Here is a 21,400-nt window from a genome sequence, read left to right on the forward strand (position 1 = left end):
GGGAGCCAGGACTTGGACTGTGAAGCAAAATTATGACCCACAGATTTGTTGCTCCCTGGAAACTCAGTAGGGCATGTGCAGCGAAGGCAGGTCTTGGATAAAAACTGAAGGGAAGTAGACAGATTTTCTACAGGTGGTGTACTGTTGGCCTCACACACATCCTTTTGGTAGCTCTTGTGAAGAAAGCTGCCGAGCCTAAATCAGGTGTCAGGTGGCTACAGAACGGACTGATAGGGGATGAAAGGGCCACAGCCAAATGCAGTCCGGGAGAGTCACAAATAGGCGGTTCCATTTTAGCCAAAGACACACAATTTATTCTTGAATTTGAGGAGGACATGGGTGAACGGTATTTACTTCGTTCAAGTTCAGATATTTGATGTGTGACGTGCATTCTTAACAGTGGAGCTGACGTAACCTTGTGCCTCAGAGAGCAGCACTTGGGTCCCAGCCGAGGCAACTTAGGAGCTACAGGTGCTGGCGAGACCTCGTTCTAACACCCCATGACTGGAGCCGAAGAATATCACTAGAGTTGCCACTTCCTTAAATGTGGAAGTAGCACTTGGGAGTCGGTTCTCCTTACAGAATTAGGCAGAAGAGGGTTGGGGCGGGAGGCGGGAGAGGAAGGAAGCTAACAGGTCTGCTCAGATCGGCCCGCTTGTCTCTGGCTGACCTTCCGTATACTCCACACCGTAACTCTATAAAACTAAACTTTCAAACTTATAAAAAGTATCTTCATATGGGAGTAACTACTTACAATTTTATATCAGTTACATTTTCCTAGTCTTTTGTTATTTTTAAGGGCAAAGACATTAATAAAGCAAGCGAGGGAAAAGTAGTCCTCTTCGTTTAAAATGGTGGATAAGCGAATTACTGTTGTTATAGGGAAAAAACCACGAACCTTTAAACCTTTGTGATCTTCCAGTTATGGCTGCGGTTACTCAGTTTGTCAGGTTACGTCCCACTATCAGGAAGCCAGTCCTGGTTGTTTACTAGAGTCAGAGAAGCAGCAGACGGGACGTCCTCACAGCCCTTCAAAACACATGATGCGCGCGAACCGACTTGAATCCCATCAGGTCTTTCGTTCTTTAGATTTTCTCGGACTTAAGAGGACTTTATCGAGGGCCAAAGTACTGCATTTTCTGTTGTCTGAGTGGAGACGCTCGTATTTTCAGAGAAAAGATGCATCTAGTGCCACCTACGTTAGTCACCCAAGTTTTCGCGCCGGAAGGGTGTCCTTGTGGTTCTGCCGTCTCGTTGTGTAGATGCAGTAAGAGGTGCTTGTCTAGTCCGATGAAGTAATTCCAGAGAGACCAGATGCGGACAGCAGGAGGCTCGGGGCTTTGGCAGTGCGGGTTTGTTGAGAAGCCGGGTGGGAAGCTGTGTGGGGGAGGTTTCCAGCGGGTTCTCCGACCCGCCCCTCTGAGGGGTGCACGGGCCAGCCCTGCAGGAAGCGAGTGTGCTCCTGAGTGGAAAATGCTGTCTTGCAGATTCCCTTTTGCAACAGATGTTTATAGTTCGGTTTCTGGGATCCATGGCAGTTAAAACAGACAACACGACCGAAGTGATTTATGAAGCGATGAGGCAAGTACTGGCCGCTCGGGCTATTCACAACATCTTCCGCACGACGGAGTCCCACCTGATGGTCACCAGTCAGACTCTGAGGTATGTTGTTGCGTTTCAGAATTCTCACAGCTTGATCCGGTTGCCCACGCAAGGCACATTTACTCATCCAGAAGGTTCACACTAAGAGTATTTGATCGCAGTACGTGAGGATGTCACTCCCGTTTCTGCGCTACTCGTTTTTACAGTTTGATTTTATAAGACACAGTGGGTAGGAGGTGCTCCCCTAAGGAACTGATACCTTCTGGAATTTAGTGGTGAGTGAATCCTACTATTCATAAAGACGTTGTCACTCAGGAGTTGCTCCGGGTATCTCAGAGCTTGAAAAAGAAAGGGTTTGCTCCTTTCTGAATGTACTATTTATAAAAATTAACAGTGAAAACAGAACATGAACCTGCCCGAGATGACTAGACCACCACAGATCAAGTCTGATGAATATCTGTTGGGGGGAAGATAAAGACACCAAGTGCTGTTCCCAACATTACTTGGGGTCTCAGGTGGTAAGATGGATACGAGCAACAGCAGAGGACGGTCACCCCATGGTTCGCATCAGCTTCCGCACAAGCCGCACCGTCCAGTATCGTGTCCACGTGCAGCACTTGAAACAGAACTGAAGTTTGAGCTGAATGTTTTAAATGAAAAACAGTAAATTTCTAAGACCTCATACTAACCCCCCCAAAATGCAAAGTATCCCATCAACTTTTATATTAATAACATGTCTAGCTAGTATTATTTGAGACCTTATAGATGAAATAAAGTACATTACTTCACCCGTTTCACTCTTTGATGTGGCTGCTAGAAAATTTTATATTATGTATGAAGCTTACATTTGATTTCTCTGAGACGACAGCACTGCTTTAGAGCCAGAATTTCTAGGTTCACCCCTGGCTTTGGTGTTCGTTAGTTGTATGACCTGGGCAAGTTTTCCTCTCTGTGCACTGGTTTCTTCAGCTATAAGATGAAAATAACCATATCTGTACCTCACTATGTTGTCATGAGGAGTAAATGAGTTAATACACATAACATATTTACAAGCACAGCTGACATTATGGAAAGTGCTCAGTTAAATGTTAGCTTCAAAAAAGTTAACTGGGGGGCGCCTGGGTGGCTCAGTGAGTTAAAGCCTCTGCCTTTGGCTCAGGTCATGATCTCAGGGTCCTGGGATCGAGCCCCGCATCGGGCTCTCTGCTTAGCGGGGAGCCTGCTTCCCTTCCTCTCTCTCTCTGCCTGCCTCTCTGCCTACTTGTGATCTCTGTCAAATAAATAAAATCCTTAAAAAAAAAAAGTTAACTGGAACTTTGTTAAATATCAGAATATATGTCTTCCATTCATTAAAATCAGTCCTTTTCACTTATTACAAACCTTATACAGAGAATAAGTTTCTTACAAACAAAACCTTATATTTACTTATTTAGAACTTTTCTCCAAGTGTGTCCTGCACATTTTATGGGCACTGGCTTACTGTTCTTACAATCTTCACCAAAATGTCAAGAGTAAATACGTGTAAAAGCATTGTGAAAAATGACAGTACATCCAAGAACATTATCAAAGCACAAGGACAGTCCACAGAATGGGAGAAAATATTTGCAAGTCGTGTATTTAATAGAAGTATATGTTCAGAATTTATAAGGAACTCTTATAAGAATCAACAAAAAGACCAAAAAACAAAATATGGACAAAGGACCTGAGTAGACATTTCTCCAGAGGAGATATGCAAATGGCCAACAAGCACATAAAAAGATGCTCTGTCATTAGTTATTAGGGAAATGCAAATCAGCTCCGTAAGGAGGTATCACTTCATACTCACTAGGATGGCTGTAATTAAAAAAAAAAAAAAGGAAAATAACAGGTGTTAGTAAGGATGTGAAAAAATCAGAATCTATCGCTGGTGGGAATTGTTAAGACAGTTCAGCCATTCCGGGGGAAAGTCTGGCAGTTCCTCCATGAGTTAAACCTAGAATTCCACTCCTGGCAGATACCCAAAAGATCTGAAAACAAGTGTTCAGATAAAAATATATATGCATGTTTGCAATTCATGATAGCTAAAAAGTAGAAACAATCCAGTGATAGCTAAAAAGTAGAAACAATCCAGATGTCTGTCAACAAATTTTTACCCAAAATGTGGTATTTTACATATAGTGGAGTATGATTCAGGCTTAAAGAAGAATGAAGTTCTGATATGAGGTACAACATTGTTGAACCCTGAAAACATTCTGCTAAGTGAAAGAAGCCAGATGGGAGTGTCAGCATTTTTATGAAAGGTCCACGGTAGCCAAATCCAGAGACAGAAAGCAGGTTACTGCTTGCCAGAAGCTGAGAGGGAAGGAATGGAGAGGGCCTCCTTAATGGGTTTGGAGCCCCCTCGTGAGGTGATGAAGATGGTTTAGGAGCCCGAGAGTGGGAATGGTTGTACAGTGTGGAAAACGGACGCAGTGTCGACAGTGGTCAGCTTTATGTCGGGTGTATTTTACCGCAGTATATGCACACACATCCCTGAACTGGAATTCATATTTTGAGACAATTTAGAAGTCCCACAAAAAATCTGATTTTTTAAAAAGATTTTATTTATTTCACAGAGAGAGGGACAGTGAGAGAGGGAACACAAGCGGGGGGAGTGGGAGAGGGAGAAGCAGGCTTCCCGCTGAGCAGGGAGCCTGATGCGGGGCTTGATCCCAGAACCCTGGGACCATGACCCAAGCTAAAGGCAGACGCTTACCGACTGAGCCACCCAGGCACCCAGGAAATCTGATATTAAGAGGCAAATCCATGTTACCTGATTTAGACAGCAATCTCTTAAGTTACTCAGAAAATATGTTTTAAGTTTCTGTTTATGAAAAAATTTTACAAAATACCTAAGTAAGTAAGGGAACTTAGCCCAATTTGAGGGAACTTGTTTATGATGTATATTTTTTAAACCTTTAAATTCATGTTCATTAATAGGGACATAAATAAAAAATAACATTTATTTAGCTCTGTAGATTACTACAAATTCCATACACATTTTCTCCTTGCCTTCACCACGTCTTTCAAGTGGGAGGGTTCTTATCCCCCATTTTACAGCTGAGGCAGTTGTGAGAAGTCAGGGTGACCTGCACAAGACCATGGCTGAGCAGCAGGTTAGAGCCCTGATTATAAAGCTGATGCTTTTACAAATGTAACTGCTTGGATTTCCGACTGTAACCAGTGGGGGAGAGAACCGCTTTGCTGAGGTAGAACTCCCAATACAGTTCACCCATTCAGAGTGTTTTTAATATATTCATAATTGTGCAGCCGTCACCACAGTTTCCAGACATCTTCATTATCCCCAAAGAAAACCATACCCATGAGCACTCGTTCCCTTTACCTTGAAACCCCCCAGCCTGCAGCAGCCATTAGCTGCTCATCTTCTGTGTCTATAGATTTGTCTATTTGGAACATTTCATATAAATGGAATCCTAACTTTTTTTTTTAACACAGAATATATTTTTTTTGCTTTTACCCACAGAATTTATAGCCTATTAGCAATAGATAATACCACATTTAGAAAGTAGAAATTTGTGTATATAGATATATGATAGCAATGGATTCTGTAATCTAGTGTTTTTGCCTAGATACATCAACCTGATTATTAGGTGCTCCGAGTGCCATTCAAGATACATCTAGAACAGCTCCATAAATAGTACTTCCCACACCCAAACTGATATAGAATAGTTTTGTTAAAATCTATTCACTATTCTCTTACCTCACCCCATACTTAAAAAAAAAAAAAAAAAAAGATGTATATCAAACACTTCAAAGGAAAACCCGTAGTCAGTAAATGGCTGTTGAGCAGCCGACTATTCAGGATATGACCCATGCATATATGGAACTATAATGCTGCCTTTCTGGATAAGCACTGAAATGTGAAATTGTCGGGGCGCCGGGGTGGCTCAGTTGGTTAAGCATATCTGCCTTCAGCTCGGGTCACGATCTCAGGGTCCTGGGATCAAGTCCTGCATCAGGGTCCTTGCTCAGCAGGAGCCTGCTTCTCCCTCTGCCTGCCACTCCACCTGCTTGTGCTCTCTCTGAGAAATAAAATCTTTAAAAAAAAAAAAAAAAAAAGGGAAATCTTCTATTATGTTCTTCCATGAAGATACACACTGAGCTTTAACTACTCAGGTTGCACAGAGCCAGGAACCATGGCACGTCCTCCCTTTGGATATTCACATGGAGCCGTGCCGCCTTGCCCTCAGCCAGGCCTTCTGTTTTCATATTTGAAGTGTACTTGTGTGATTTCATTCGGAACTTCTATAGATGCTTCTAAGAATATAAGCGTATCCAGCTTGTGTGATATAATGACTCTCTTCAAATTTCAGGTTAATAGATCCTCAGACTCAAGTAACAAGAGCCAATGTAAGTACCACGTGCTCACTGGCTTTAGCAGTTATTCCTCAATTCGAAATAGGCACTTCACCGATTTTGCCACATTTAATGCCTGTCTTCTAGTAGTGCGCTCTTCCCGTGATGTTTTCCACGGAGAAGGACTGGTTTGCTTTTGCCTAACAGTTGTGCGATAGTCGGTCTGTTCCTGTTATTTCCAGTTTGAACTCACCAGCATTACCCAGTTCGCGGCTCATCAAGAGAACAAAAGACTGGTTGGCTTCGTGGTCCGCACGCCTGAATCCACCGGGGGAGAGGCTCTGAGCACATACGTTTTTGAAAGCAACTCAGAAGGCGAAAAGGTCTCATTTTTTTCATCTTAAGACTCCCTAATCTCTCTGTCCAGATACTTCCAGGGGTTTTTGCACCATCCCCTGGATATTTAGTTGACTGTTCCTTGTTTCCTATTGAGGAGGTTAGAGAATACCTCTAGGAAGGCCCCACTGAAAGAAAACCAGCTAGAATAGTTTCCCTGGGGAAAATGCATGTTGTCCTCAACAGAGTGATGAAGAGTTACATACAGTTGGCATACAGTTGTTTAGAAGAGATATCGGGAAATGTTAAAAAAGCAGTTGCCTTCAAGTTTGTTCTTTCTTTAAAAAAAAATTAAAGCAAAAGTCACAATGGAGAAAATCTAGTCTCAGAGCAAACCAAGGAAACAGAGATCAGGAAACTCTTCTCCTTTGGTATGAAAAATTTTATGACGGTATTTGCTACTTAATATTAATCAAAATTAATCAGCTCTTCTTTCAGCAAACACCAGTTTGCTACTGTGTGCATGAACATGTGGTAGCTGAGTGTGATTTAGAGAGGAAGGAATTAAGTATTCCATTAAGAATTTTAAGCATCGGAGTGACTTCAGTTGCCACTGAACCTGGACATTTTTGTTAAGCACAAATGGGCAACAGGAGACCAGGAGAGGCGGACACTAATGTTCAGAACCCCGCGTGATAAGTCTCCTACAGCCAAGTCCTCGGTCCCCGCGCTGATGGAGCGGTGGCCTCACTGTACTTCCACAGCCACATTTTCCTCCGAAAGTTCTTTATCCTTTTCTACCTTTGCCAAACTACTCTTCTTGTCTTGCAGATATGTTATGCTATTAATTTGGGAAAAGAAATCATTGAGGTTCAGAAGGTAAGGTGCCTTTTAGTGCTGGTTTTAACAACTCCAAATCTCTCTACATACTAAGTTTTCTCTCAAAAAGAGCAAGGATGCTCTCTAGGCAGTGTGGCCAAATTGGAGATTTCCTTTTAAGCATTCTGACCGCCAGACTTGCTAGAGGTCCAAGGTCACTGGTAACCCATGTGGAGTTCTTAATAATCACTGCCACAATCCTGCTTTATATTATCAGTTTTGTGCTTGCTACTGTTGTCTAGATATTCTTTCTTTCAAATTAAGACGGTAGAAACTTTATCTACTGTGTGCTCAAAGGTCTTGTCCCTGAGAGCACGGACAGACCTCACCTGAAAATGTACTAGACATGAAGATTCCCACACGTCCCAGTCTGTCAGCTACTTACAGTCTTTCATTCACCAAACAAATTTTGAGAGCCATGTTTGGACAAAAAAAACCTTGGAATTACAGCTGTAATTAAGAGAGTTCTGGTTCCTCCCCAGAAGGCTTCTAGTTCAGCACTGTCCAGAACTTTAATAATGGGAATGACCTATACCTGCACTGTTTAATATGCAGACTGAATGTAGCTAATGTGACTGAGGAACTGCATTTTTAAGTTTTAATTTAAGCAGTAACATACAGTTAGTACTGTATGAGCACTTCCAGTCTGTTGGGGGAGGGTAGGAAGGCCAAGGACTAACACCAGTATACATGGAAGAGTAGCAAGGAGCACAAGTGAGTATTTTACGATGTATTTCAGGGATTGACAAGCTTTCTATAAAGGGCAAGATAGTAAAGCTTTTAAGCTTACATCTGTTGCAGCTACTCAACTCAGCAACTGTAGCACATAAACAGCCAAATAAAGTATATCAATGAATGGCTGTGTTCCAATAAAACTTTACTTAAATAAATAAATAAAATAGAATTTTATTTTATTTAATAAAATATAATTTTATTTTACTTAAATAAATAAAACAGGCAATGAGCCCAGATGACCATAGTTTGCCAACTCTTGGTATAATGTGAAAGAGAGAGAAAAGCTAAAGACCTAGAAGACAAAGGTCTTATAAGTTCCTGTCTGGATTCTTTCTGGAAAGACAGTTATGATTTGTGTGAAAAAATATTTTGGCTGAAAACAAAACCTTGCTCTAGATTCTAGAAATAATACAATTGAGTTTTTTCGGAGAAGCACGGAGACTCACCTGAAGGCACACATAACAGAAGAAGTGAGGCTAGATTATAGGACATCACGAATGCCAAGCCCACAGGGGTTCTTAAGTGCATTTTAAGCATTTCTTTTCTCCTTCTTAAACTCCCCTAACTTCAGGATCCAGAAGCGTTGGCTCAGTTAATGCTGTCCGTACCACTAACCAATGACGGAAAATATGTACTGTTAAACGAGCAACCAGATGATGGAAGTCCAAGTGAAAATAGAGGCGCAGAATCTGAAGCATAACTCTCTTGGGCCTTTGGGGGAAGAGCACCCAGGAAGGAGAGCTACCTCCTTAAGGGTTTTCAACTTCTCTGATATACAGGCCCATGACCTGGTTTCAGAATGCTGACAATCGCTTGTGGAATGTCCTCTGGATGCCTTGTACTGAGAGATGGGAGGGAAACAGTTCGAAATGGTTGACAACATTCCTACCCATCTACAAATGTTATTTTAGGTGCTTTGTGGTAAGTCTTTTTCTTAGATTGTGTTGTTCAGCGCTCAGAATGAAAATTAATGAAAAAATGCATTGTTCACTTTATTCAAATGTCATCTCTTCAGTTTCCAGTACCCTTTTTTAAAAATGGCAAAAACCTAGATTTATAATTTGATAAACACTAAATATTTCCTATTAATATAATCTATTTTTGTATTTTACTTAATGAGCTTTAAGTGCCTGTCACTCCAGAAATTGTGTATTTATAATCAAACTTATCTCACATTTGGACCTAATAGCATTAATTTGTGCAGTTAGGTGACATGCCCTGCTTTGAGGCCTGAGCACTAGCAAAAATGCAGGTCTAGTTTGGATAATTTTTCCAGACAAGCAATAAAAAGACTAGCAGATGAGTACCACAAAAGATGTTCGATTTTACATTGGAAACTTAAGAACCAGCATTCACAAGTTTACAGGCCTTTAGATATTTTTAGTGGTGGACAGAGTGAAGCTCTGCCAGTTCCTGATTCCTCTGAGCCAGACCCTCCTCAAGGAAGGGACCAATTAATTTTAAAACTCACTTGAAGCAAGGCTGGTTGTGGGGCTTGGTACAAAGTTTCTGTTTCCACCTCTACCTATGAAATAAGTGTAATGGTCTTGAATTGGCACAGTGTGTTTAATTATAACCAAGTTCAACAGAGTATCACTGTCTTTGTAATAAATTAACCTAGCAATAAATGCTAGCAAATAAAAACTATCATTCTGTTTCTCTCTCTTTCTTTTTTTTTTTTTTTTTTTTTTGCTTTGTATGGCTATTCTCTGGATTAATAGAATAATTTTTCTAATCCAAAATTGTTATAGGGTCATCTATACTGTGTATACACCATTAGAGACAAAGTGAACTGATCTAAGCCAGCAGGAGATATACCATGAAATTATTAGTTCAGTGTTAACTAATACCTTACAAAAATTTGTATATCATAACTACATTAAATTACTAAGTTCTCTGATAGGTGTCAAGAGCCACAGTCCCCTGAATTTTTTTCTTGTTTAGCATTGTTCATGGTGGGAGGGAAGAATCTAATCGTGAACAATACTGTTAGAAACTACTTTTTTCATTAACGTAACTTTTAAAAAACTTATGGCTTAGTTAAGTCACAAAGCATGCAAATGATAAGGAAAAAAAAAAAAAAAGGCCTGAAATCCAGTACATTAAAACTACTTATCAAAAAACTATGGGGGGGACATCATAGAGAATGAAAACACAAAATTAACTGAGCTTATTAAGCAAGCACAGATGACCAGTAAAAAATGCTACCCAGAATATATAAAATACATTAAAAACAAAACAGAAGAAGTCAGAAAAGCATTTCATAGAATAAAAATGAAAGGGTTTCTGAACGGAAATATATTCAATTTCCTATTATAATCAAGGAAATGCATATTAAAACCACTGCAATATTATATATTCACCAGATGGTAGAAATGTGGCTGTTGGTGGGATGGAGTGTTGGGGAGCCTCCTCCACTGCTGGGATGGAAGAAGCTGGGTATCGTAGCCATTGCTCTTGTACTTGGCCCTGCTACCTAGCAGATTCACTTGTGGGTACAAACATGGAGAAAGTCTTAACACATATACAGTAAGTTACAGTAGCCCTGTTCATAGTATACCAAATTTGGAAATGACCCACATGTCATCAACCGAATACCAGAGAAGTAAAACTAAATGAACTATAGCTATCATCCATCAACATGGATGGATTTCAGAAACAAGTCCTTTTATATTAATTATTTAAAAAAATAGGCAAACCACCACCATGTTGTTTAGAAAAATACAGAGAGGTTATGACACTAGAGAAAAGGAATGAATAGTTACCATCAAAACTCTGCATATTATGGCTTCCTCTGGAGTGGAAAGGGGAGCTGAGAGCTGAGGAGGAACAATGGGAGCATCTGAAGCGGGAGCAACTGGCTTTGAACATACATGGTGGCTACTGAATTGTTCTGTTTTTATTCTCCATATAGTACACACATATTATATATTCTTTTGCATGTTATATATTTTTAAGTAATTTCAAAATTTAGAAAAAAATAGATAACTTCCCCTTTCTTTAAATTTACCAAACGAAAGCACAATGAAAAATTAAGTATCCTGTAAATGAAACGTGGGAGAATGGAAAAACGGGACCTTTTTCTTGGCCAGCTATTCACACCAATTTTCATTTCCCAGCATTGCCTCTGGTTGGTTAGCTACCTGTCAGACTACCTTTTCTTAAGAAGTGTAAGACTTAGGGTACTAAATGAGAAAAATATGCAGCCAAGAATACTATATCCAGCTAGGCTGTCATTAAAAATAAAAAGAAATAAAAAGCTTTCGGGATAAACAGAAACAAAGAATTTGCAACCACCAAACCAGCCCTACAGGAAATACTGAAAGGGGTCCTTTAACCGTGACACTAAATTCTTATCTTTTAACAGTTACACTGAATGTTAATGGGCTAAAATGTCCCAATCAAAAGACACAGGGTATCAGAATGGATTAAAAAAAAAAATACACATCAATATGCTGTCTGCAAGAAACTCATTTTCACCCCAAAGACACCTCCAGATTTAAAGTGAGGGGTGGGAAAACCATTTACCATGCTAATGGACATCAAAAGGAAGCTGGAATAAGAGATGAGGAAGGACACTATATCATACTTAAAGGGTCTATCCAACAAGAAGATATAACAATTATAAATATTTACGCCTCTAACATAAGAGCAGACAATTATATAAGCCAGTTAATTAAAAAAATCAAACATACAATAATAATAGGGGACTTAGCAATGAAATGGACATTGAAATGGACAGATCATCAAAAGATCAACAAGGACAAGTTGGTACAGCCACTTTGGAAAACAGTGTGGAGATTCCTTAAGAAATTAAAAATGGAGCTTCCCTATGACCCTGCAATTGCACTACTGGGTATTTACCCCAAAGATAAGATGCAGTGAAAAGAAGGGCCATCTGTACCTCAATGTTCATAGCAGCAATGGTCACAGTCACCAAATGGTGGAAAGAGCCAAGATGCCCTTCAACAGACAAATGGATAAAGAAGATAAGAAGATATGGTCCATATATACAATGGAGTATTATGGCTCCATCAGAAAGGATGAATAGCCAACTTTTGTTATCAACATGGACAAGCCTGTAAGAGATTATACTGAGTGAAATAAGTCAAGCAGAGAGTCAATTATATGGTTTTACCTACTTGTGGAGCATAAGGAATAACATGGAGGGCGTTGGGAGATGGAGAGAGATGAGCTGGGGGAAACTGGATGGGGAGACAAAGCATGAGAGACTGGACTCTGAGAAACAAACTGAGGGTTTTGAGGGGGGTGGTGAGCCTGGTGGTGGGTATTATGCGGGGCATGTATTGCCTGGAGAACTGAGTGTGGTGCATAAACAATGAATTCTCGAACACTGAAAAGAAAAAAGATCAACAAGGAAATAAGGGCTTTAAATGACACACTGGACCAGTATTCACTGGACTGTGAAGTCCATCAACTTCACAGATACAGTCAGAACATTTCATCCCAAAGCAACAGAATACACATTCTTTTCTAGTGCACATGGAACATTATCCAGAACAGATCACATCCTGGGTCACAAATCAGGTCTCAACCAGTACCAAAAGACTGGGATCATTTCCTGAATATTTCTGGACCAAAATGCTTTGAAACTTGAACTCAATCACAAGAGGAAAGTTGGAAAGAACTCGAACACATGGACGCTAAAGAGCATCCTACTAAGGAATGAATAATTTTAAAAATAATTTTAAAAATTCATGTAAACAAATGAAAATGAAAACATAACTGCTCAAAATCTTTGGGATGCAGCAAAAATGGTCCTAAGACAAAAGTATATAGCAATACAAGCCTTCTCAAGAAACAAGAAAAGTCTCAAATACCACAACCAAACCCTACACCTAAAGGAGCTGGAGAAAGAACAGCAAATAAAGCCTAAACCCAGCAGGAGAAGAGAAATCATAAAGATCAGAGCAGAAATCAATGAAACAGAAACCAAAATAACAGTAGAACAGGTCAATGAAACTAGGAATTGGTTCTTTGAAAGAATTAATAGTAAGACTGGTAAACACTTGGCCGGACTTGATCAAAAAGAGAAGGAGAGATCACAACCAACACCAAAGAAATACAAACAATTATACAACATGTTGTGAACAACTATATGCCAACAAATTAGACAATCTGGAAGAAATGGATGCATTCCTAGAGACATATAAACTACCAAAACTGAACCAGGAAGAAATAGAAAACCTGAGCAGACCCAAAACCAGAAAGGAAATTGAAGCAATAATCAAAAATCTCCCAAAAAAACAAGAGCCCAGGGCCAGATGGCTTCCCAGTGGAATTCTCTAAACATTTAAAGAATTAATACCTATTCTTCTGAAACTGTTCCAAAAAAGAGAAATGGAAGGAAAACGTTCAAACTCATTTTATGAGGCCAGCATTACCTTGATCCCAAAACCAGATAAAGACTCCATCAAAAAGAATAGCACACCAATATCCCTAATGAACACGGATGCAAAAATTCTCACCAAAATACTAGCCAATAGGATTCAACAATACAGTAAAAGGATTATTCACCACGACCAAGTGGGATTGATTCTGTAATTCTCCTTTTGCAGCCACATGCAGCAATACTCTCAATAGATGCAGAAAAAGCATTTGACAAAGTACAGCATCCTTTCTTAATTGAAACTCCTCAGTGTAGGGATAGAGGATACATGCCTCAATATCATAAAAGCCATCTATGAAAAACCCACAGAGAATATCTTCTCAATGGAGAAAAACAGAGCTATTTCCCTAAGGTGAGGAACACAACAGGGATGTCCACTATCACCACTGCTGTTCACAGAGTACTAGAAGTCCTAACCTCAGCAGACAACAGAAAGAAATAAAAGGCAACCGAATCAGCAAAAAAGAAGTCAAACTCTTACTCTTTGCAGATTATATACTTTATGTGGAAAATGCAAGACACTCCACCCCAAAACTGGAAGAACTTGTACAGAAATTCAGTAGTGTCGGGATATAAAATCAATGTGCATATGGTGAGTGCTGTGAAGTGTGTAAACCTGGCGATTCACAGACCTGTACCCCTGGGGCTAATAATACATTATATGTCAATAAAAAAATTAAAATTTTTAAAAGTGAAATTAATAAAAATAAAATCCTATGGTATTAAAATTTTAAAAAATCAATGCACAGAAATCAGGGCATTTCTATATACCAACAATGAGAAGAAAGAGAAATTAAGGCATCAATTCCATTTACAAATGCCCCCAAAACCATAGATACCAAGGAATAAATCTAACCAAAGAGGCAAAGAATCTGTACTCAGAAAACTATAGAATACTCATGAAAGAAACTGAGGAAGACACAAAGAAATGGATAAACATTCCATGCTAATGGACTAGAAGAACAAATATTGTGAAAATGTCTATGCTACCTAGAGCAATCCACACATTTAATGGAATCCCTATCAAAACATCATCAACATTTTTCACAGAGCTGGGAGAAATTGTCTTAAAATCTGTATGGAACTCAAAAAGACCCCAAATAACCAGAGAATGCTGAAAAAGAAAAGAAAAGCTGGTGGTATCACAATTCCAGACTTCAAGCTCTATTACAAAGCTGTAATCACCAAGACAGTATGGTACTGGCACAAGAACAGACACATAGATCAGTGGAACAGAACAGAGAACCCAGAAATGGACCCTCAACTCTATGGTCAACTTATCCTCGACAAAGGAAGAAAAAATATCCAATGGAAAAAAGTGTCTTCCACAAATGGTGTTGGGAAAATTGGACAGGTATATGCAGAAGAATGAAACTGGACCATTTCCTTATACACAAAAATAGACTCAAAATGGAAGAAAGACCTAAATGTGAGAAAGAAATCCATCAAAATCCTTGAGAACACAGGCAGCAACCTCTTTGACCTCAGCCACAGCAATTTCTTCCTAGATACATGGCCAAAGGCAAGAGAAGCAAGGTGAAAATGAACTACTGGGACTTAAGATAAAAAGTTTTTGCACAGCAAAAGAAACAGTCAACAAAACCAAAAGACAACAGACAAAATGGGAGAAGATATTTGCAATTGACCTCTCAGATAAAAGGCTAGTATCCAAATATGAAGAACTTACCAAACTCAACACCCAAGCAACAAATAATCCAATCAAGAAATAGGCAGGAGACATGAGCAGACATTTCTGCAAAGAAGACATCCAAATGGCCAACAGACACATAAAAAAGTGCTCAACATCACTCTGGCTTCAGGGAAATAAAAATCAAAACCACATGAGATACCACCTCACAATGACCCCGCAATGCCCAAACAGCCAAACTATGGAAAGAACTATCTGTCCATTAACAGATACAGAAGATGTGGGGTATACACACACACACACAAACACACACACGGCCACACCATGGAATATTATGCAGCCATCAAAAAATGAAATCTTGCCATTGCAATGAGATGGAAGCAGAGGGTATTATGCTAAGCAAAATAAGTCAATCAGAGAAGAACAATTATCATGTGATCTCACTGATAAGGTGGAATTTGAGAAACAAGGCAGAGGATCATGGGGGAAGGAAAAATGAAAGAAGACAAAACCAGAGAGGGAGACAAACCATAAAAGACTCAATCTCAGGAAACAAACTGAGGGTTGCTGAAGTGGGTAAGGAGGGGAGGAATGGGGTGGCTGGATGATGGACATTGGGGAGGGCATGTGCTATGGTCAGCACTGTGAATTGTGTAAGACTGATGAATCACAGACCTCTACCCCTGAAACAAACAGTACGTCATTATGTTAATAAAAAAATAAAAATTAAAAAATTAAGAAAAAAATGAAGTGTAAGACTCCCACTGGCTACACTTAGCTGGGCCATTTAAAAAGAAATAGTTTTTATGAGACCCACTCAGAGTCACATACTGTTTATCTTCAAACTTTTCCACCTAAAAGTAATGAGTAAAGTTAATTATATGACAAGTGCATTTCTGCCTATGAGTAATCACAACAGCTAGCATTTATAGTAGTTACTGTTTCCTGACCTATAAAGTGCTTTACACAAATTAACTCAACTCTCAGTCTATGAGCTTTATACTATTAGGCCACTTTATGCCTTAGAAAATGAAGCACAGAGAGGCTAAGAACCTGCTGGTAGGCACCAAATCAGGATTTGAATCAGTCTGGTTCCAAAGTCTAAGCTTCTATCGGTTCTGTGACATACGGCACAAACCAGAGACTGCAAGTGCTTTTCTCATCAAGCATATAAAGTATATAAACCTTCGAAGATTATTCTGATATTCAGTAATTGTATCAACTTAACGTTAGCATCTCTAATGCCTTGTTAAACTTTTGTGCCCATTCTGAAATGATTAAATACTATAAAGTTAATATAGATAGGTGTTTCTGGATATAAAAGTGTTAATCTCCCCCCCCAATTTAATGATGAGGCATTACTAAAGAATGTTTTACTACACAAAGACCTTACATAGAGAATGTATAGCCCTTTAAAATGATCCCAGAATTATGACATCACATCTACACTGATCCGAAGATAAATTTCAACTCCACTGATGAGGGTAACTCCATTAATGGGAACAAATAGACTATCAGGTTAACTGGGCTTTACAGTAAAGAGAGGCAAACAGAGTAGCCGTGTATTTGCCGAAATCAACTTCATATACACTATACAGAAGAACTTTTTGTATAAACTAAGCATTAACTTTGCCATCACCATCCAAGTTCACTGCATGATGGTCCTTTAATCTCTAAAGATGTCCACTTATTCCGGATTCCTTTTTTTTTTTAATCTGAAATCTCTAATAACATGTTTAAGTCTAGGACTAAAAACTTGCAATTGTGTTAAAACTTTCTTAAAAGGAATACATCAGTATGAAACTTCAAACTTTAGCTGGAAAAAAACATAGAATTATTAAAATTAGTTAAAATCTATCTTTTCGCATTTGTCCATCAAAGAGTAACATGATATATGTGATGGTATTATCCCATCATTGCCCCAGTCTTACAGATTTATTACCTCAGAAGAGTAAAGGAGCAGCAATCAGACTTTACCAAGAAGAATTTCTCCAGTGTAGTACAGCTGATCCTTGAACAACACGGAGGTGAGGGGCACCAACCCCTCATGCAGTCAGATATCTGTATGTAACTTTTGACTCCCCAAAAACTTAACTAAGAGCCTACTGTTGATGGAAGCCTTACAATGAACACATATTGTATATGTTATCTGTATCACATCCTATGTTCACACAATAAAGTAAGCTAGAGAAAATGCTATTAAAATATTAAGGAAGAGAATACACATTTATCATACTATACTGTATTTATTTTTGAAAACTGCATGTGAGCAGACCCACACAGTTTAAACCCAGACTGTTCAAGGGTCAACCGTATTTAAAAGGCTTGTGTCTCCTATCTCCAGTGTAATATTTAAAAGGCTCCCATTTATTATTGCCATTTCAATTCAACTCATGTTTTGCAAATGGCACTAGTTATTTCTAACATTAAACACTGTAAACCAAGGATCCCTTCCCAGGATAAGGATTTAAAATTAAACATTCATATGGGTTCTTTTTATTTGAAAATAGCAAGCAACAGAAGGATCAAAAATGTACAAAGGAAAGTATGAGTTCTCACCTCGGATACACGAAGAGGAACCAAAACCAATTTTATACTTGAAATTTCTGGCTATGTACACACAAGGATTTTTTTTAGAAATAAATTCCCTATATTTTATTAAAGGGAACTCCAAAAAGGTTAATGTTAAGAAGTACTGGTATAAGACATTCAATTTTGAACATAAACATCCAGGGGAAGTAAATTTTTGAAATTGTATTTATTAATGTTTTATTATACATATTATATTTTCTTAGAATTAGGGGAGGGGGACGCCCCACTCAAGTGAGGTAACAAACTTGCCATCCTTTACAAAACTTAATTAGAACTGACAAAGTTATGGTTAGTCCTTAATTCCTGAGAATTTGAATATTGAATTTTTTTGTGAATTTACAACAAATGTTCAAACTAATTTTAAATTACAGTATGTCTGAAAACAATATTTAACAATAATATGTTAGCAAAGAAAACCATCATCTAAATGTGTGGATTAACTGGTGTGAAACACTCAAGCCCTATTGTTCTGCACTTAAATAACATTTAAGTATGCTTAATCTTTCCAGAGATTTTATTTCAAATATGTGTAACTTACGTAGACTGCAGTGACATTATTTTGAATGAATGGCAAAATAATTATCTATCACTTTCTTCTTAATTGTACATATCCATGGAGTTAGCATATGAACTCTATATGGTATTCATAAAATCGATAATAACTGATATGTGGGGATAATGAATACAGACACTGGATTCTCTTCCAATGGCAATTTCTATCCGTATTAAAGGAGATTATTTTAGGGAAGTCAGAGAAAAAAAAAACAGAAAGAACAATATCGTTGCTATGAAATGGTGACGAATTTGATGCAATCAAAGCAAGATCATTAATATAAACGTTTATAATAATGAAAACATAAATTACTAATTATGCAGCATGCTTTAGGGCCATTTCTACAGTTAGTATGAATTAGAAATATTAAATGCCTTTAATCCATCCATTGTACAGAATTCTGTTAAGTCATGTTTACATAATAAACAAAAAACATTTCCTACCTATTCTGTTTCTTCTGACTCAGAACAGTGCAAGTGTTTATCCTGGGCTGGGAAAGTTACCCTGCCAGTAACCAATTAATACAGATAGGGCACTGTACACCTATTCCAAAAGCTGGAAATCAAATGCTAGAATCTTGCAGGATATACCCAAAGAAATGCTTAACAGGCAAGTGCAATGGAAAAATCAAGCTTTCCCAAATGATGTTAGTATTACGTGTACTTTGTTTCCATTCTAAAAGTATCACTGTATCATATTAAAAGATTATAGGTCATGATTAACCATATAATTATTAACTGACGTAATCTTTACAAAAATAAAGCTAGTAGCTTGCCAGGAACTAAATTTATTCAAAATCTTACTGTACTTTTAAATCAGTAAATGATTTAATTTATTAGAACTTTATTGTCACAGTGGTAATTTTTAAAAGCCTGCACAGTGCTTAATCTGGTGTCTTAGATTATGCTTGGTTTAAAGAAAAAGTCTACCCAAACCATCACCAAGATTTCAATTCAACCTAATGTAGAAGAAACCTGAGTTTGGATGTAGAAATAAAAATCCATATAATTCTCTCTCCTATCATATGTAGTGCCTTCAACCAAAATTGAAGCTTCAAGCAGGACTCTATGGCTTTCTCTGAATTTTCTTTCATTTTGAGTATTAAGTAAATCTTCAATTTAAAGCAGTTGTTGGAGGTTACCTGTTCTCAACGCAATGTAAACTAGTTATAAAATGTCTTATCAAAGACAATAACAGCTCTTGTAAGTCACATGAAATTAACAATGAATCAACTTTACACTGTACACTGAAGGTAGTACATAACATACTTGTGCCTCACCTCTACTATCAAAACCATCTTTAAATATTCCTGCTGTAAGAATATTGGTATGTTTGCTTCATAAATTTCAGACTTCATTCATTTTGTTTAAACATGTATTTGCTGGCTGTACATAGTGTATGCATTGAATTTCCAATTACTAAGACAAAAATTGATCCAAGACCTATGCAAATACAAATGAAAAACCCTCACACAGATTATAAGAGATCTGAGGCAGCTGTTCAGGAATGCAAAGTGGCCCTTCCATGGCTTCACTTCAGATAACTCTCCACAGGCACATCTGCCAGCCTAAAGTCCAGGCAAAAATCACATTTAAAACCTCATTCTCCACTTGTGGAACGTAAAAAGAGCCTTTGGAAGAAGAATTGACTTAACTTTGGAGAACTGCTTTAAAGAGTTGCAACATCCACCGATTACCAGAGATGTGGCCCAGGAAACACTTCTTCATTAATTCATTAACATCATTTCACCCGTAACAGTACTGACACGATCCTGATGATCTCAGACAGGCAACACATACCATCAATATCATTTAACAACAGGATCTGCAGACACAGTGCTCTCGGACAGGTCTCCATTGCTTGTTTTTGTCTCTTCTGGAAGCATGGATAAAAATAACAACGGACAGATTTATGTTTATTTTTTTTAAGATGAATTAAGTAAAAATGGAGAAGGACTGCATTGCTGAATTTCAAATTAAGAAAATGGGCACCTACCAAATAGTTCCCTAATAGTAGTTCCCTAACATATATTGAGTTATTTACCTTAATTTTTTAGAAATCTAAGCTAACTATTGCAAATGTAATGTTCTTACCAGTACTTACTAAGGGTACAGAATTGTGAGAAATCACAACTGCCTCTGGGGTGGAGTCTCACACACATCTGAAGGCATGCTGCCTCTTGGCTGGTTCCCCCAGTCAGGCCAACAAATCACTATTATTACAGTGCACTGCTGTTACTGACAGAAACACTGCTGCAAATTCACATATAAAATTGTCCAGAATAGGGGCCACCTGGGTGGCTCAGTGTAAAGCCTCTGCCTTTGGCTCAGGTCATGATCCCAGGGTCCTGGGATCAGGCCCCGCATTGGGCTCTTTGCTCAGTGGGGAACCTACTTCCTCCTCCTCTCTCTCTCTCTCTCTGCCTGCCTCTCTGTCTACTTGTGATCTCCGCTGTCAAATAAGTAAATAATTTTAAAAAATTGTCCAGAATAAATAACTTTCCATTTGGGTTTATAACTTATTTTTTAAAGCAGGTTTTTACAATAATTATATAAAATGAACTCCTGGGTTTTTTTGTGCAAAATGTTACATGCATATACTTCATTAACAGAGGAAAACTATCTCATGTCTCCTGCAACTCTGAGTACACATCTGAGCAACTTTAGCTAATGAGCAACTTTAGCTAAGACAGAGTCCTAAAACAGAAGAACCCAAACATATGGGTGAAATGCATCAACCAGGATCACAGAGTTCATTAAAAATAGTCCAAAGCAAGGAGTTCCACTGAGACAGAAAGGTTTGTCTTAATGCCTGAGGCCTGAAAGTAAGGATCTAAGCCACCTGCAAAGTCTTCCCAGTAAGCTCAGCTGGAGATAAGCTTCTGGCAGGAAAACACCTAAGCAGAACCTAAGCAATAACTGACTTTCCTCAAAATTTAGATCAAGCTCACTCAAATTCTTCCAATTTACCTTAGCTTTAGAAAATGACCTAAACAGAATATATATATATATATATATTTTTTTTTTCCATGTAAGAAATACTGAACATCTTCCAGGTACCAGCATGAAATCACTTTCAAGCACATGATTACTACTTAGACTCCAAAAATGCTTGCATATCCTAATTATTAACATAATATTTAATTTATGCAACATTATCAGGGAATACGTTAATTGATATAAGTGGTCTACCCAAGAGAATCACCTCTATTTAGTGTAAAATATATACATATTTTAAAATTTAACAAAATAAGATTAATAAAACATTTTATGAAATATTAAGTTTTATGCCTTGATTTATTAAATACAAG

At 38.2% G+C, this 21,400-nt stretch overlaps 2 protein-coding genes across 5 annotated transcripts in view; one reads left to right on the forward strand and one right to left on the reverse strand.

Annotated features, from left to right (window-relative positions):
* APPL2 (adaptor protein, phosphotyrosine interacting with PH domain and leucine zipper 2) overlaps positions 1-9,534 on the forward strand; it is a 50,757-nt gene extending 41,223 nt beyond the window's left edge. Inside the window, exons 17-21 of one of the 4 annotated variants that reach the window (XM_044226488.1) lie at positions 1,488-1,662; positions 5,955-5,991; positions 6,180-6,320; positions 7,105-7,152; positions 8,459-9,534. In XM_044226488.1, the coding sequence (XP_044082423.1) occupies positions 1,488-1,662; positions 5,955-5,991; positions 6,180-6,320; positions 7,105-7,152; positions 8,459-8,587 (530 nt within the window). In that variant the 3' untranslated portion in view covers positions 8,588-9,534. The other 3 variants (XM_044226489.1, XM_044226490.1, XM_044226492.1) reach the window with 3 other exon arrangements.
* An 8,150-nt stretch (positions 9,535-17,684) lies between these two features.
* The window catches only part of WASHC4 (WASH complex subunit 4), a 61,853-nt gene continuing 58,137 nt past the window's right edge, over positions 17,685-21,400 (reverse strand). The window contains exon 33 of the mRNA XM_044229093.1: positions 17,685-19,965. Coding sequence (XP_044085028.1) covers positions 19,898-19,965 — 68 coding nt within the window. The 3' untranslated portion in view covers positions 17,685-19,897. The remainder of the gene's footprint in view (positions 19,966-21,400) is intronic.

This window comes from Neovison vison, chromosome 12 (assembly GCF_020171115.1).
Source record: "Neovison vison isolate M4711 chromosome 12, ASM_NN_V1, whole genome shotgun sequence".
Taxonomy (NCBI): domain Eukaryota; kingdom Metazoa; phylum Chordata; class Mammalia; order Carnivora; family Mustelidae; genus Neogale; species Neogale vison.